This window comes from Prorops nasuta, unplaced genomic scaffold, assembly GCF_024137725.1.
Source record: "Prorops nasuta isolate Cenicafe-Biocafe unplaced genomic scaffold, Cenicafe_Pnas_1.2 PNAS00005, whole genome shotgun sequence".
Taxonomy (NCBI): Eukaryota; Metazoa; Arthropoda; class Insecta; order Hymenoptera; family Bethylidae; genus Prorops; species Prorops nasuta.
This window is the reverse complement of record NW_027116802.1, coordinates 8,396,175-8,415,521: the sequence shown is the minus strand read 5'-3', so window position 1 is coordinate 8,415,521 and position 19,347 is coordinate 8,396,175. Positions and strand designations below refer to the sequence as shown.

Genomic DNA, 19,347 nt, shown 5'->3' with positions numbered 1-19,347 from the left:
AGTGATAAACGCTTAACAGGAAATGGAATCTTCATATGAGAAGTATTTCTAAACAATGGACGAGCTTGAACGCGTCCTTCAAATCTCCATTTAACTCGCTTCGAATCGAGAAAATTAATGTAGTGATAATAATAGGAAAGAATTACATTTTTACATAAATAATACTTCCAAACCGTGAAGGAGCTTGTTTTAAATGTGCATCGATATCACTTTGAGTTGTGGGATACGAGTGATGCGTACGGAGCAGAGAATGAACATTTTACGAAAAAAGTATTTACTAAAGCGTACGTGTATGGGCGAGCCTATTAAAGAGATGCTCGGCTAGCTTCGTCTCGTGCTCGTTGTATACGAATCGTTAAATAAAGTCAAAAGGGAAGGAAATTAAATATTGACTACAAGAATTTGATCTTATTGCATCGAGAGAAAATTATTTCCATACAATGAGCGAGTCTATTAAAAATCCTTGAATGGTCGTTTCTGCTCACTCCGAACCGTGAAACGTAGTCAAAAGAAGAGGGAATTAAATATTGATATACTTACCTGCGACTGTACTATCCCAGAATCGTGCTTCGATTGTTCGGCCAGTCGCGTAATTTATGCGAAAAAGAGTGCACGATGTAAAGAAAGCTAGAATTCACAAAGGGACGTGGGAGAAGAAATTCAATACGTAAGACGAGGATCTCCCTTCGACGATTTATTTCTCATTATCGCTAAATCTTACAAAAAAACATATAATACATATTACGGTTTGACAATAAATTTATAAGTATAGTTTAATCTTAACTTATATTTATTCATAGACAAATCTTTTCAATCGTATCTTAATCGGAAAATGTGGCTTTGCAGTGACGTGATAGAAATTTGCTTAAAATCGTAACTCGAAAGTAGATATAAGTGAATTTCTCTCCCTCTCTCTATATCTATATAATATATATAATATAGAACAATTTTCTTTTTTGAATCCCTTCTCGCGTATGATGAAATCTTTCTCCATCTAGACAAGTCGTACGATACGTACACTAGAAAACAGCAATTGTCTGAAAAAATTCGGATCGAGATGCTGCATGTACATTGCGCAATAAAGGTGAAGATGAAAAATCGAAGCGTGTATGGACAGAGGCTTGAAAAATAATAGGAAAATACTGATAGGTCGTAATATTTTACAAGAATCGTCTTTAAATGAAACTATCGAGATCGACCAATCGCCGTAAAAGTTATTTTCTTAACGAAATTTCGTTGATCGTTTGAAGGATAGAAGAAAATTGTAAATATATCAAAAGAAAATGTTTCTCTCGGTATTGATATTGAAAACATATAGACTCGCCGGAGCAACGGGATTGCGCTCGGCCGATTTGTACTCTGAATTTTTCTGGAGTTTCAGATTCGCTCGCAGAGAGACGAGTCCAACCGGATGCGTGACGCAATCGATGATTATCTTTTATCGTTATATTCAATCGGGCATCTAATAAGGACTAACACGAAACTTCTCTGGTATCATTTCTCGATATATCTCTTAGCTTTAAAACCGTGTATATATATATATGTATAATACCTTGCCAATATTTCTGGAAAATCTTAACCAAGATTGGCGCGAGTACTTCCAGCCTTGCGGAAAGCCTGTGAAAAACTTGCGGAAGAGTTTTTCCCAGTACTACCTTTCACTTCTTTCTCTCTCTCTCTCTCTCTCCCATACATCACTTTTAATCTATACTGTTCCACGTTTCCCCTCAAATCCAGAAGGCGTTTCGCATACGCACTGTGAAAAACGTAGCGCACGCGCTATCCCAAGAACACAGTTTTTCCTTAATTAATTATTTATCGATCGATCAATGAATAAATTAATTTACTTATGTAAGCATACTTTCACCGACAACAGATGTCATTCCGCGAAACAGCGTTATGCCAACGCATTTTTCGTGCGCAAGAAGAGATGCGGAACATATATGGAATAAGAACGATTCGATTATAACACCGCGTACGATACGTGCATGGCACGATATTTATTGAGCCAGCGTTAAATGCGAGAGTAATTGGTTAATTGTTTAGACCGACTAGTTTGTAAAACGTTTAATACACACTGATAGTATTAGCTATATGTATATATAGACACGTGGTAGCGCGAGATAGCCAATGAAAACGCTTGGCAGGAAATTCATACGCATTTTTCTGCAGTTTTTCAATGTTTTTTTTTCACACAATTATGCTTATAATTCATATACTCTTTAACTCCTTCTCCTCTCTGCATATATTTATAATAATTTATAGTCGTGTAGTTTATTTCTTCTCCCATCCCTTCCCGGATTAGTACGTCGCATTCGGCAACGTCGCTTCGCGGCTCAACCTTTTATATACTATATCAGGATACTATGATAACGCATATACTATGACAATTATTTTAACATTATATCAATAGTTTTCTTCTCTTTCCTCCTCCCTCTCCTACCCCTTCTCTTCCTCTTTCACTATTATTTATCTCCTACACCGTTTCTTCTCTTATTATTCTTCGCGGGATAGACGGTACTCTACGTTGTTTCGACGATTTTTCTTCTCTCTTTATTCCTCTCGACTTTGTCGGCTCTCGCGAATAACGAGGGGAGGTGATCGAGAGCAACGCAGCTTGGCTCCTTCGTGGCTATAACGCAATTGCGTCGCCAATTTGCGAACCAGCGTCACGGAAATTGCAAAAGCTTCTTCTCCTCTTCTTATTTAGCCTACGAGTAAAACCTCCATTCTCCTCCTCGTCTTTCCTTCCATCGCACAAAGTCCTTCCTTAAGCACTTTTATTTTTTCTTCCTCCTATTTTTCATTTTTTTTGCCACATCCTTCCTTCCTTCCTACGCTCCATCTTACGCGACGATCCTCGAGCCACGCGATGCGATTCCAATTCCATGTCGAGAACACACAAATCGCTCATCCATTATTTCTACATTTTTTTTTATAATTCTTTTAGTCATATCTACCCAGATGACTTTGATCGTGATCTATTTTTGGTAACGTTTTATGGATCTCGGTTTATATTTTCATGGTATATCTATCTCCTATACCAAATCAAAAACTCCAATAACGAGAAATACCCAAAAGAATAAAGCCTACGCAAAGACAAAAATATTTGCGAACAAGAACAATTGAAATTATTTCTTTTCGACCAGCATGATTGGGGTTTATTATCCGTGCATAAGCTCGTGTATATAGTATATCGATGGATTGGAGCACTCGACAAATACGAATAAAGCGTGAACAAAGTATGAAAACCGATCCATTGGAATTCAAGTTTTAGTGGAATTGAACTGATATAACAGGAAATATTGTCAACAGACGAGTATTTACCTATATGACATTAATGTAAATTTATCACGAAATTGTCATAATAATTATATTTGAATTCACGTGCGATAAAAATAATATTTGTATTTGCAAGCAAGAATTCACATTATACTTTCCTGGCGAGAAAGAAAAATTTACTTTGATTCTTTAATTCACGATTGTCAGAAGCGCTTATAATTATAATGACGAGGTTGATTTATATGCTTGTTGCGACTGTTTCACGATTCACAAGTAAACCTAAAATCTGTCAGGCCATAATTCATAGTTTTGAAACGGTTACAGAAAAAAGTACTCAATATATATATATATATATATAATAAGAAAATTGACTATAATTTCTAAACGTGATTCATTGGTCTTTTTACTGTTAAAGCCAGAATTTGTTGGCTCCACGTTCCTCGGACTCGATGATATCTAACGGCAAGTAGAGAGACTCTTTCGGAAAAATCACTAGGAAAGTCTAAGCAACGAGACGAAATAACTTTGGTTTCTCAGGAATAAATATTGTGCGCTTTTATCGATCTGCGATGAATTTTTCGTTGAACGCGTCGAGTATAGATTATGAAGATGAAAATCCTGAACGATGTTGTTTATTTTACGAGGCTCGCTTTTATCGCTATAAAATAGTCTATAAATTGTCGAATTTCACGCCTGCATCTACCGTAAGCAAGGCGTTTGCTGGACTAGCGCCAGCGCGGGTTAACTTTAAACTCCTGAAAACGAATTGACTGGACGAAAAGTAGATTCTCAGCGAGGCGACGCATCGTTTTCGAGGAATTTCTCGGTAAACCAGTCGAAAAGGAAATCGTTGTGGAACGTGCTCGAGTACCTGAGCAACTGCTATTCCGTCGCGAAGGACGCGAATTCTTTCGAGAAGTCGCGAAATTCCTAACATCAACCTCGATGAAAACCTAGCTCTTACCTTTCGTTCTACCTACTCGCAATTTTCCCTATTCTCTACCCTCGTCTACCCTCTTTAGCGACGAATTTTCATTCTCGGCTCCCCATTGGTCCGTTAATTAATCGCAATCCTACTTCTCATGCTGATCGATATTCATCGGAAATCGTCATGAGCGTGACAAATACATTCTCATATGCTTTTACGCGGTAAAAAGTCTTGAAAGTCTCGCAGTTTTCGATAAAACTCTATTGGCCGATGTGGAGGAAGTCGCCAAAAAGCTTCTGCATTTCGACGTTTGTATCAAAAATCGAATTCATGAGAGCGATTGATAATTGTAAAAAGTTTCAGTCTGATAGATTCGACCGGATGATCTTTCTTGTTGATTTATCCTCTTCTCCATTGATACATCGTCGTATCGTGAATTATTGATATTGCCACGCAATATTTCCAGCAGAAATCGTTCAATGAAATTGATTGGAAAAAAGTGAAAAATTCAGTCGCACGACTCAGATTTTTCGCAATGGAAAGTAACGAATCAGGCAAATCGCAGTCTTGAATTTTTGTGTGTTTTTCGATCGTTGCGAGGTATACGTATTTTATGCGTATATATATATTATACTATACTTATCTTCGAGATTTTGCTGTTTATTAGCCATGACTCTACCTTTGGTATGTGTGTCTTCCGGGCAGTGTAGGGGGACCCCTTCGCTCTCTATACAGATCGATATATATATATCCTAGAATTTTTTTCTTCTTTATACAATCACTCGACTATAAATCTTTATTTGTGGAAACATCAAATCATATTCGTATTATATTCGAGCTCTAAATTTGTTTGGTGGATCGACTGTACGTAATATAATTAGATTACTAATGAAAATTGCATACTCAATATTCAATGGTGTATACTTAGGTAAATTGTTGATTTTACTGGCATAATTAAGTAGCTTACATGAATAAAATGAAAACACTTTTTAAGCGCCGTTTGGTACAATTGATATTTTTTCAAATGGCCTTATAACGAGTGATCCAGCTGTTATTAATATCCAATTAAGTGTAATGCAAACCCCGGCACAAATATTTGATTCCATTTTATTCACATCCCTTTAAACGATATTAACAATAAATCGACGTTTCTCTTGCTGTATTATGTGCAAATAAAACTTATTTAAATTCACATTTCCATCCCTCTATATCAATGCAAATTTGCGTTTCCATAATGATACACAGCGTACATTTATTTCCCAGCCAATCATTAAATATATAGTCTCGCGTAGAAAATTAATCCTAATTATAGTTTCCTTATTATCAGATAAATATTAGGACGTTAATGAAAAAGGGTTATATATACGGTTGGCTATATATATATAAATATATATATATATATATATATATATAGAAAAAGCATGGAAAAAATGTTGAGAAAAGCGTGCTCGATGGACCGATCGGAGATCGGATCTGATCAATTTTTGGCATTCGCCTACGTCATTTCTGCAGCCTCCGAACGAGTGGATTCCAGAGACGTGTATATGTACAGGTTTCGTATCGTTACACCGATACACGAGCAGGAACCGTTAAATTTCATCGTCCGTTCAGCCGCAGCTCCATCTTGATATTGGTTGGATTGCTGCATGCAGTACACACACAGCTGGAGGCACGAGAATGCGAAAATTTGTCCATCTCGCACATTCGATTGGAGGATATCCGGGCGAGCTATGATCTTCCAGCTCATCCTTCCGTCCACAGATTCGCATAATGTAAGCCTGCGCGTTCATGTGCACAAGCTCATATACAGACGCAACCACAGGCATACAGATACACAAGCACGCATAAGCTTAATCAAAAGACGCAAAATCGCTCATGCATTTCGCAAAAATCGATGGAACCCTCATCGATACATTTACTCCAAGTCTTTTCGCGCTATATGGCAAATTCAGTTAATCTATATATCTAAAAAAAGCTTAACACTAAAACGCTAAAGTGACAATTAATCGTTCGATCTGTTCACGATTGAAGAACACGTGACGGGCAAATAAAGGGAGCACTTTGCAAATTACTCTTATAAATTGATTTTCTCTATGATAATATTCCTCGTATCCAGCTGGTATAATATGATGGAAGATTTATCGCAATTTCCGGTCGATTTCTTTATCAAATATCAGCTTGGGTGGGGTTTCGGAATTTCTCGAGGATTGCCAGTGGACATCGATCGTCTTTTCACTCGAATAGGATGATATCGGCTAAATTGACGCATTTGCGGTAACTCGAAAGATTCCTCGTGATTATTTAGGAGTAGAGAAAGAGAAAGAGAGAGAGAGAGAGAGAGAGAGAAAGGGAATGGAATAAAAGAACGATAAAAGAGATAACCACGCGAGTTTTTAACAAGTTTGATGAAACGCGAAGACAATTTTCAAAATTACAGATACAATACGAACGAGTACTATATTATTCATTGCTCGTTCGCGCGGAAAATTCTCAAACCCTGAAACATACATATACATATGCTTACAATCTTTGGTAACGTCTCTCTCTCTCTCTCTCTCTCTCTCTCTCTCCCTCTCTGCTCGCCCAACGAGTGACTCGATGAATTTTCTCCGAGAGCGAGACTTTTTCCAATAAAATTGTTTGGTGAGATTCGAAATTGGGCTTGAGAGAATCTATCGCGCGTGAGATTGGCCCGCGCGTATGCGTAACGTATTATAATACATATATATAAACATATACGTCACGAAATAACGTGCGCAAAGTGGGTGTGTCGATCCTGAGCGCGGTTTAATCGCTGGATGTCCTTGAGGGCCAAATTGAAGCGATCCGGTGGTTCTACGTGGATGCGGATGAGAATGAGAATGAGGCGAGGAGGAGAACAGAGGCGAGAAGAGCCAGGAGAAGGGCTGGGCTGACTTTCGTGCTCTGCGCCGATGAGTAGAACCACTTGGAACCCCATGAGCCTACCGGGGCGTTTTCGTGTCGACTCGACGGCTGCTCCGACGCCATCAAATCCTTCGATGGTGCTGGACACGGAAGATCCTCCGGTCTCAATTCGAATAAGTGCTTCTCGTACAGCGTCTTACCCCCCACCACTTCCACCTGCAACCAAAAACGACGCACCATCCTCTGTTTATTAATACGTTCGCCCGCCCATTACTCATCTACATGTTATATGTATATGTAACTCGATGGATCCCACTCATTTTCCCCATTTTTATAATCCCGAAACTACGGTTACCAATGCTTTATTCCAAAAAGTCTCGTGGAAATGAATAAAATATTAAAAAATTTCGTAGTGTACAATATGTAATTTCACGCAAGACTGCTATGTTATACATATCTGCTACATTTGCTAAATGAAATTTGCACTGTCTATGTATATATGCACATATGAAAATGCACACGGACAAAAATTTTCAGCAAAAATAAACTTGAATTGTAGTAACCACATGATATATACCGTTAATTGATTGACTATTTACTGGTTTATGATTCAATTTTACCGTAAAAGAGGAATAAAAATGTACTGATTTTTGCTGTTAAAATTCGTTGTATACTGATAAATAGTCTAACAAGTGACGATACGTTCTTTGACAAGTAAAAATTCACAGCAATTTTTAGTGAAAAATTCTTCTCATTTGCAGAGTGCCTGTGCTTGTAAAATGAGTTTTACTATTTTATTATACAAGTGGTCGGAGTATAAAAGTGCGATTGGATTTGGTGGATTTTACGGTTTCAGTAATTTCACTAATTAATTTGTGGCTGATATGATTTTTAATTAGAGGCGAGTGACGGAGAAGCGAGATTGAAAGGAGTCTCTTGAAAGTGCACGGGTTAAATTGAATTTTGGAGTCTCTCTGACCTTGGGCGTTTTGGAGTTTGACGAGGATTCATCCTCGTAATTTTCCTGGAACTCATCGTCGTCATCCTCGTAGTCGTTGTCGAGATCATCCATCGCATAGCTGAACTCCTCGGGATTTCCTCCAGTTTGCTTCAGGTTGCTGGCGAGGTACCCGTCTGTGGAATATCACATTAGCGAATCAGGTTGGCATTCTCAAAGTAAAACTGCACGAGCTAGTTGACAAAAGTACTTTGGCTAAAGAAATCGAGTAATTGGCAATAAAAGAAGGATGTGTATCGAATTTGAAAATAAGAGGGTGCATGCGCCAGGTGAGGAGAGTGCCGGAAGGAAAGAAAGGGAGAAAAAAGACAGTCGTAACTGTGCGGGTTGAAGTAAATTGCAGGAGAGAACTAGTGGCGCTAGGAGCAAACTGTAGGAGCTAGAGAGAGAGAGAGAGAGAGAGAGAGGAGTACGAGGGTGCATGGAAGGTAAAGTGGAGAGATAAGGGAAGAAAAGTGGAAAAAGCAGAAGAAGAGCTGGAGGAAGAGAAAGAAGGGGATGTAGAACTTACCGGGATTCCTTGCAATTTCAAGTGCTTGTTTCCTCTCGAGGTCCTCGCTGTTGATCTTGGACGTAGCGTTATTGCTCTCTAAGAAGCAAGTGAGCTCCTCGAGAGCGGCCCTCAGCTTCGTATTCTTAGTCTCGTTCCTGAGGCCCCAGATCCAGGCGAGCTTGCAGTCGCAGATCAGACGGTTCCCTGAAACAAGAAAATCGCTTTGATCAGACAAACTCGTTAACCTCATAATTATGTCTTTTTCTTGCCAATCTTCCGCGCCAAGTGTCGAGCGGCGCGTCGGCATCCCCTCAAATACCCCTTTTCCCAAAACTTATTTCACATTCTTAGCTTAATAATACGTATAACACACACACAGCGAATTCTCTGAGAACGACAGTTACCCAGCACTTTCATCTCAGTCTCAAACTTATTATCCTCTGCTAATTTCAACCTCTATGTTTCGTTCTCCGCGGACCATCCAATCCTATTATCATATTAAAATTATAAACTGTCTCCTTTTTCTCTAGTCAGTGGTATCACTGAATTTCCAAAATAGACGTACTTGCTTTTGAGTTATACTCGTGAAGATATTTTCGGAAAACTCGAGGGTATCTTTATTCTGGTACTTGACTGATCTTAATCGAAATTGTAGTTATTGATGATTTCAAGAATACATAAAGAAATCATTAAAAGTAATATATATACTCTCGACTTTCTTATTGGAGTGATATTTTAAGAAGAATAACTGAGATTTTGGTCCTAATTCGACTAATTCTGTTGGACTTATTATTATTTCAAGATTTGAAATGAAAAACAGCAGGTATAATTAAGAATATGCTGCTTATCCGAGGATCTTGGAGAGTAATATTTTGAAAAGAATGGAAGGGATCTTTGGCGACCATTCGACTAATCTGCCTTGATTTATTCAGGATTTTCGTTGGTGGGTGAAAATCCAGTGCGGATTTTGGGTTCGCGGGAAAAGCCGAATATGGTGACAGCGGTGGATGAAGCTTCGTCACGGGTAGCGAGGCCCGGTTAATCTTTAATGCGATTGGTAGCGGCTTGCCTCGGTTATACACTGTTGCCTGCTGGAGAATTCCACGATGGGACTCCATTCTCCATGCCCCGTTGCGTCCATTCGCCTTACGAAACCGCGCACCCTTAATCGCTCGATTAATAATGAATTTCTCATACTCTCTTTCTCTTCTTCCTCTTCTTCATTCACTTTTTCTCCAACCTTCCTCATCAACTCCGTATATATCTATCCCACATACCCTTATCGGATAAAACGCCCTCTTCAGTTGAACGCGAAAAAAAAGAGGAAAAAAAAAACAAAGTTAAAAGACTCTTCCCACGCAGAAAAACTTCTGTTGAAACTTCTACTCCCGTAAATTCTCCATTCCACCTCTTTTCCCTTCTTTCCTTTTTCCTTGAATTTAGAAAATTACAAACTTGTCCTGACCCTGTCAGAGACGTACGTAACGATTAATGCGAATAATTTGCCGAATCACCGCAGTATTTCGTTTGTTCAGAGCCTCAGAGGTGAAAATTTCGTTTGGCTTCTCGAAAATTCGTCGGAGCATGTGTAACTGGTTTAATAATTGAGCGATTTCACTCGAAGGGAACTGGGCCAGTTTGCTGCGTAGTCTCCACCATGGTAGTTTTAATTAATTGTTTCATAATGTATCGCGAAGACCCTGGTCAGAATTTCCTGTGCTGACCCCTGGAGCCTTCAAAACCCACACATGCTCTACTCCCTATATATACCCAAAAGTCATTTCATAATCGAGTTTCATAAATTTTCCAATTTCTCTGCAACAAATCTGTTTCTCAATCAATCCTATTCGTCCACTTGTAGTATCTCACTCTCTCTCTCTCTCTCTCTCTCTCTCTCTGTATATATATGGAGTATATGCACACATCACATATATTTACATGCATTATAGACTTTTAGAGATACCCCGAGGCTCCACCACCCTTATATATATATATAGCTTTCTTAAACCTGGCGCTATCCATCTTTTTCCCTCGCTCTTTTTGTCACAGGAGGAGCCTACGAAAATCTTTTGCGGTTTTACAACCCCCTCCCCATTTGCCCGAGGGCCTAGCTCGTTTCGTCCATTATCCTTATTCCTCCCAATTATTCTTATTTTAACGAAACGCCATTTCCACGGTCGGGGAGAACTTGCAAGCTTTGAAATTGAATAAGAGATGAGCCAGCCTCCTCTCAAATCTGACATTTCCTCAAGCGCGCGAGTACACCAATGCTGCTTTTCGAAGCCTAACATTACTAACCAACGCAAAATCATCCTAACCCGTATATATATATAAGATGTTTCATTATACAGCTAAATTGTCGCTGATTAACGCTTAAAATAGATCGTTTCATAATGGAGCAAATCAGTCTCGTTGTTTCTGCGTTATTTTTACTCCAAATAGCAGCACTTTAATCATAATTAAACTACACTGGTTTCCCCTCTATAATTCTACACGCGTCACGCGTAAAATACATTACAAGATATGCTATAAGCTCGCTACACAGCCTGCTAATTTTTACTTCGTTGGTTTGGGTGCTAGAATTTATTGATTATCCTGCTACGCGACAGAATTATTCATTGAATTATACCTCTAACCACGAAACGTCTTTTCGTCCAAGACAAAACCAGTCCGCTTTACATTTTAATTTCTTTAAATCCTCGATCAATGGATATTCATAGCCCTTGAACGTTTATTTACCACAATTATTACGAGTGCTTCAAAGAGCTCCTCACTATAAGGACAAGAAACCATATTGTTTTTTTTTTGTATTAATTTAGCCTGCAGGAAGCATTATGATCTGATAAAAATAGAGTTTGAACGAAAGGTCTATTATGTAGATATTTAATATTAAGCAGCTAATGAATATTCAGTGGAATATTGGAGGCTGACTGGCTTGAGTAGCAGAGAGAAAATTTTTATACGTCCCGTGGTGCAAGTATCCAGATCTCCTAAGAGGATACCTGTAATTCCAATACGAAACATTGCAATTCCATACTTTACTTTGTTTAAAATACTTTCCTCTATTTCCATTGACTTTTCCGGAAATCCTGCATTTGTATATGTTATTTATAATTAAAATTTGTTACTTTTGTTTGTATCGTGGTAACGGTTGTTTTACTCCTTATTATTATATCCTGCATCGTATTCGAATAGAACTGGTAATTAGGGAGTAATGTACATAGTTTAGAATACACAAGAATTCACGTATACACAGATTTGAATACAAATAACAGTTAAGTTGAAAATGGAATAATGAAATTATCCTTATGCGTTTTAACAAAAGGTATTATTCTGATGGCAGGGAGAATAGCATTCCGTATACTCGGAGGACTCGAATTTGTTGAGAAAATAGCGCGTGGCGTCTCAGAATTTTCTTCGATCTTCTAATGAATGAAATATCTTCATACATATATATATATATATATATAGAAAGAGAGAAAGGGGGGGGGTGTACCTACTGGACAAACTAAGTCAAATTCCCCTTTGCCTCATTCTGTTACTCCTTCAGGAAGATTCCAGATTTATCTCATCGGGCTTTCAATTTTCGAGAGAGAATCCTACGGGACTCATGGGAGAACTATCAAGAGGATATCAACGACCATTGGCTGACGCTATAAAAATTCCAGGGTGTCGATTCTCCAATCGCGTTCGACTTTACTCGAAAGCTTTCAACGCACCATTTCTTAATGGATCTAGAAACTCGCTCGTCGCAAGAAAATCAAACTCCATTAATGCGCACGCCCTTCGATCATAATTTCATTTGCAAATGTCTTGGTTACATCCGCGTGCTATACGTCCATGCTTGCTTCCTCGCCAATAACGCGTCTACCTGTAAAAGTGTGCTATACAAGTACAGACCTTTACCTGCTTCATCCTACCGGAAATAATATCGCGTATTTCTTCAGGAATCACTATATATATATATATATATATATATATATATAATATCATATAATAACAGGATCGATAATTAAACGAAGGAGCAGATCCGGAATATCGGTTTAATAACCAACGAACGCTACCCATTGATGAAAGCAAGATTTCTAGCAGGACTCTGCTAATATTTGACGCGAATTTTCATTATTGAATGGCAAATATAATTGGCGAAACTATATATATAACGGATGGATACTATGCTAGAGTCGAAGCGAGATCTCTTAGAGTATATATATATATATATATACAGGATCGGAATCAATATGTAACTGAGATGGTTTTAACTTGTAAAGAGATAGCTCTTCCTCCCCTTTCTTTTTCCTTGTTTTCTTTTCCGTCTTCTCAGCTCACAGCAAGCCGCAACGGCAAATGGTTTCCTTTGCCGCATTCTCAAAGTCTCGACGAGTCTCGATGTTTTCGCCAAATTACTCGCGTATCTTCCCTATCGAAAAATCGATCGCGAAGGAGGTAGCAAATACTCACTCCAGCTCAATCTTCCATCTCATTCCTAGCAGATACAAAACATAACGGAGCAAAGGTGCTTTTTCCGTCAGTTACCCAATTAGGAAAAATTCCACTCCATCTGTGTGGAAAGGTTTCAAAGGTGAAAGCCCGGCAGGAAATATATACTCTAATTATTTCCAATTGCTTTTTTTTGTATAGATATTATTCGTGGTATATTCTATATGGAAAAGTTTGATTGAATGAAAAAGTATATATATATATATATATAGGAATAACTGACTGAGCGGATATTTCAGTGTCGTTTTGGTATTTTCTAGGTCAAGTGTAATATAAAAGGAGTTTGAGGTTGAGAGTATAAGAAGAATCCGATGGTCCCGTTGGTATATATAGTGTTTCATATGGCACGCGCGATGAAACATGTGACTCTGGTTGGGGTCGAGTAATGTTGTGACGTTTGGTATTCATCGTATAGTCATCGTGCAATCTGTTTTTTCTCGCGTCGAATGAATCTATGTACGCGTGCATGTGTGTGTGTAGTCGTGCGAGGAGGAAAAATGGAGGAGAAGAAAAAGATGGGGGTGGAAAGGAGGAGAACGATATAGTGTTGTCGATGCTATCCACTATTTCCCACGAGGACCTAGCTCCGATTATTGTTATACTTTCCAGCACTATTGTCGGAGGATTCCCCGACGGATTTGCCGGTCCCTTCGTTTTATCCGTTCAATATTTTCCCCATCTTTGATCGTTCAAGTTGGTGGAAGACGGTGGATTCACCTCCTCTATGGAAGCGAAACTATTGCTTCGGACCCTTATGCTCCGAGTTACGCATATATGGACCAATAAAGCAGTTTACCTGACGCGAAACTGCGTGCTCTCTCCCTCTCTTTTGATATATATATATATATATATATACATACATATATAGGTAAGAGGAAATGTACCTAGAAATGCTTCGTTACTCTCTCCAATCAAATCCAATATATATATAATATATTTATCTGAGGAGGTTTTTTTGGTCTCTTGGAAAATTCGAGGAAATCTGGCTGGGGCAGTTCCGGTCTTTTCGATTCCAAAGTTAACGAGGCGTCTAGTCGAGAATTCACTTGTCGCGGCACACATGAAACTGTCAATCCAGCAGGTATGGCGATGCAACTGCACCCTTAATAATAAAACGCTCCTGTTGGATACGGGATGCCATGTGCCGCTCGTCAACCCTTTTTCTCCTGTTCGGCAAAAATATGAAACCAATATTTCTCGCGGAAAAACGATTTGAAACGATCGCGATTGCTTGTTCCGTATCATGGAGCGTTAATAACAGTTTTTCCCTGTTTTCCTCCCCTTCCTTTTTTTCATCGTTTCCGTTGAATTTATCACTTTTCACTTAAATGACAGGCCGCTCTAATATCCCAGCCTCTCCCTCCATTTTTCCACCCAATTTACAAGTTTGACTAAGCGCGCGTAACGATCAAATATTTGCTATCGCTGCATGATTTTTTTCTCCCATTTTTTATTTTATTCTTCTTTGTTTATTCATTTGTTTTATTGCGCAGGATATGTAGATACGCGCGCGCGCGCGTGTGTGTGTGTGCGCGTGCTTGGATAATGGCACCAAGTGGAAATGTTGAAAAGTACGTCGAATGGAGAATTTCCAGCTGACAATACAATCAGCAAACCTGATTTGCATTTAAAAACAAAAGTTTGGCGGGATCCTGATGAAATTTTCAATATTTTACCGTCGGGCACGTGAGCCGCGTAAAATCTCGGCGCGCGCGTTTATCCGACTGACCATTAAGCGTATAAAAGATACTTAAATTGTCATATAAATTTAACATCCGACACTAAATTCGGAGTTTCAACGGCGGCTTTTACGATGATGTCCATACATGTATATGTATAAACGTTGTCGCGGTAATCGAATTAAATCAGCGAGTCGCGATCGATTCTCCATTTAATTTCCGAAGAGGATGCTAAACTTATCCAATTTATATGACACACTGTGCTTTTATTTGGTTTCGCATGACCCATATAATAATACTTTAACAATGTGTCCAAACCAGACTGGCAATAACGGAACTTTTCAGCTTTCGCCAACTTTAGCATTGAAATAAAAAAGTATACGCCACAAATGGAGCAATCTAGACGCGCAACATAGAAAGCTCGTGACTCCCTATATATATATATATAAAGGAATATGGTGGCTAGAGTATAAGTGTCATGCACGTCATTACCATTATCGAGTGGCTCTAATAAGCAGCCAAGCTGTTAAGTTTCATCCCCTGCCACGAAGCCCATGATTAAATTCAATCGAGACGGCACTCAACGCTGCAAAAACTGCAAGTACAGTTCATTATCAGTTTTCTAATCAAAGTGAAATTAAGAGTCAATTATGGTAATTGAGACAGAGACTAATTAAGTATTTGACGAAAAGCCGGGCTTGCTGCTGAACGGAAAGATATCACTTGGCTGATATCGGAGTAACGTCGACTTATTTGTAAGTCTAGCGAGGGAAACTTTTTATTGAGAGTGAGCTCTGAACAGAAGGAGGAGCAATTGGTGGAAGAAGTTTTGCGGTGGAGCAACGTGTAAAACATTTCTGCAGCTAATCATAGGTACTAGGGGGATTGGGGAGGGTAGGCGAGGGAGGGGGGTGGGGTGCAGAAAAAAAGAGGTAGAAAGGGGGAAGTAAGCGCGAGTGAGTCATTAGTCTGTGATTAATGGTTTTCGACAAACGGCGATATGCGTTAGACGAGAGTGTAGTCCTAAGTCAGGAAGGGGCGGATTAATTTTGAGAATAACGAGAATATAACGGGCAGGCAAAGTTTTCCAAGTTGGCCGAGTCTTCAAGCTGCAAGTTAAAGGGTAGTCACGTGCAGGCTTCACCGATTCAAGATATCTCTCTGCCTCTCTCTCTCTCTCTCTCTTATTCAGTTTTATTTCACCAATTAAACATACATGACTAGTTTCGCATAAAGTAGTCCGCGATTCCATGGCAGAAGAGACAAAACCCTGGCAGCAAGAGAGTCGAGAGCTCGCTACAAAAGTTTATTAAGACGAAAGACGAAAAGTCACGTGATAATTCATCCGTCCTCTTGGGATTGGCCGGTGGCAGTTTATAGAGAAAAAGAAGCGAGCTTTTCTTGCTTCCCTTGCGATGACGGGGGATGAGTTGGAGGGGGCGCACAAATAGGGATGGGACGATCCCGTTTCGAATTGGTGTGGACAAGAACGTTTCGCCGGTGTTTCGTATCGTGTTTGGGGTTTTACACGGTTCAAACGAGATTTATGTGGAACGACTCTGATAACCGGAAGTGGAAACTTCTCTCTCTCTCTCTCTCTCTCTCTATTACTATCTCTATCCATCTCCCACTCACTTATCGTTCCCAGTCAATTTTAATCCCTCATCTTTCTCCCTCGAGCTGCAGTTTCCTTGGACCAATGAGGTTCGATTTACGTCAGGTCCAAAGTAATACCTGCAACAGCTGCAACAATGGGAGTTTGTGCAGCAAGAAAACTGTCGGGTTAAGTTATGGACGGTGTGACAAAGTCAGAGAGTATCCATGCTTCTCTCTCTCTCTCTCTCTCTCTCTCTCTTCCCTACAAATCCGTTGGAACGTCACTCCTTATAGGACCGAGACGTACGGTTCGCAGTTTCACTGCATTGGGACTAATAAAACCTAGGAACCCCCGAAGCCCGCGGTAACCGCTAAACCCCCGACCATTTACCTTAAAAACGCTGCTAATTAACTAGCTATTTCTCCCGGATGAATTACCTCCTTACCCCAATCTCACTAATTTCCCGCGCCAACTTTCCACCGAGAGATACCCCCATCTTGGAAATATCCAGCAAAACTTTCGATATATCCAGCAGCGTGTTGGAAAAAAGTTTGATCGTTAAGAATTTTACGCGTTACATCTTATTAATGGGATATATAGGACTTAATTGGTAGGAGATGAGTGTGTGTGCGTGGATTTGCATATCTAGTATTCTTAGGGAAGATGATTTGTAGACAGGTTAAGGTTCGATTGGAGCTACCTGTGTTGACGAGAGGTGGTAGATAGGTATAGATAAGGGGGGCCGGGGGTAGAAATATATATACATATATATAGCAGAGACGAAGCAGCAACAGGGGTAGCACAGGAAGAGGTGGTGCCGGCAGAGGAGCAGACTACCACGCCCCGCGTCGAAAATTTCATCCCCTGAATGATTAAAACCTAATATAGGGACACGCCTACGCGAGAGGGTCGCTGGGCCCCTCGCAGTGAGTACGACCCTTCGACTCTCTCTCTCCCTCTCTCTCTGTTTCTCGTTTCACACCCCTCTGCACCCCCTGCGTCAAGTTCTTCCCCTTCCCCGTACCCGTTTATTTCCTCGTCGTCTAGCCACGACCTGCCAATCCACCCCTAATCCAACCCCGTGCCTTCCTGCTCTTCACTACACGATCTCTCCACTTTTACGCCAATTGCCGAAAAGAATACAGTATACCACCATAACGAGAGAGAAGAAAAAACAACTACCAGATAATCGATCGGTCGGAATTGATTCTGCCAAAAGCTTTCCCAATTTTTTTACATCACATCGCGAGCAAAGAATATCGGATAAAATGAACAAGATTATGAACATAAAGTTCTCCTTATCCTTGTAACTGTGGAATAAATATCAATGTTTTGTCTAAGATCCTCCCGAATGCAAATAGAAGGTACTTCGAAAAGGTCTTGTGCAAAAAATTGATATCTCTTATGGTTAGAAAGTTAAACTGAATTTTATATCCATGGTTCGAGTCGTTTCATTCATACTGCGGTTGTCCGTAGTAAGAATTTACCTTAACACTATACGCTCGCCAACTCCGCCCAATTCCACAATATAGATTTCTCGGACGGATCCTCCACCATTTCAACGCAGTCTGTGAGGTTTCCTCGAGGGTTATATAAATGAAAGAGATATCGAGAGGTTCGATGATTCGTTTGCTTGACCGTCTCTACCAACAGGATATATATTTATAATGCATAGAAATTAGTGTTTGCAGCGGGGCTCGAATGGCAGGTTTTTATTAAATCACGATGTAATTTTCCGGGGCAAATGTGAAACGGTGAAATCAACGGGGACTTTGCTGAATGGAATAAGGGGAAAGTTTTCAGTGGCGTATGCATGTACGGAGACAGAGGGAAAATTCTGTTATAACGAAAAGCATGGAGAAAACGCACGAAGCTGAATATACATCGAACTGCTTGTAATTTGGATTTGTTGCCGTCGATGGCGAATGGGGAGTGTGAGGAGGGGGGAGGGGGGATGCAAGATTGATTCAAACGAGAGCTGTCACGCGAAACGACTCGTTGCGACCAACTTGTCAGTGTTTTATTTACACGATCGGAGGGAGGCAGGTTATTCGCGCTGGATTTCCTCGCCTGCGACCTTTTCGTTCGGTTTATCTCGTTTTGCTCGGATTTTTTTCACGCTTATAGAGGTGCTGGTTGGAATCGATGATATTCCAGCAAGCGAGAGCAGCTTTGAATTCGGTCCCATGCAACTGTTCCATTGACGCGCGCTGCGCTCAAAAACGTATGGGAACTGGAGCGAAGGTGTCGAGACCCAGTGATGGTTGAGGAGAGGGGGGAGGTAGTGGTGGATGGAAACGAGCAGGTTAACGCGAGTGTCGAGCAGCTTGATGAAAACGGAGTCCTTGACGACGGGATATCAAATGTCAAGTGTCTGTGAAGAAAATTGAGTCTTCAATTATTCAGCAGCGAGTATCCGGAGGTCGTTTGTCTTGGAACGAAGGAGACGCGCACGTGGCACGCCTCGAAACGCCTCGAAACGCCACGAAAAGCCACGCCACGCCACGCCACGCCACGCGACGCCGCGCCACTGCACCGCAGCTATTCTTCGGAAATTGCCTCGAGCCGGAAACGGAAGTGTTGCTGTGTTCCGGGCGCGACTCTCCGCGTGTATACACTTCTTTCCTTCCACGCTTCGTACTTCCCCTACTATACGTACACCCTCTAGCTGTAGTACGTTGTATACATACGCTAAATCCCAGGACGAAGAACCAACTTACCGATTTATATCGTTCTCCACTCTCCGGCGTTATTCCGCCAAAATTGAACTGTCAACTTTCCAATACGAATCTATGCGAGGCTGAACTCCAAGATTGTCCGCTTTCTCCATATTTTCTCACGAAAAGCGACAAGTGGCAAGTTATTCCCAGTGGTGATAATGGCGAGCGAAGTATTGGTTTACGGAAGGGATGTGTGCAGTGCACGTGACCAATCGGCTAAATATTTCCCGAGTTAGGAAGTTCG

The 19,347-nt window shown here is 40.3% G+C and overlaps 1 protein-coding gene across 2 annotated transcripts in view; it reads right to left on the bottom strand.

Moving 5' to 3' along the window:
• Positions 1-693: 693 nt before the first annotated feature.
• Positions 694-19,347, bottom strand: part of LOC136773232 (connectin-like) — a 173,735-nt gene continuing 155,081 nt past the window's right edge. For both annotated transcript variants that reach the window (XM_066726727.1, XM_066726728.1), the window contains 3 exons: positions 8,626-8,811; positions 8,076-8,230; positions 694-7,312 (listed from right to left, as the gene is read on the bottom strand). In XM_066726727.1, the coding sequence (XP_066582824.1) occupies positions 7,046-7,312; positions 8,076-8,230; positions 8,626-8,811 (608 nt within the window). In that variant the 3' untranslated portion in view covers positions 694-7,045. The remainder of the gene's footprint in view (positions 7,313-8,075; positions 8,231-8,625; positions 8,812-19,347) is intronic.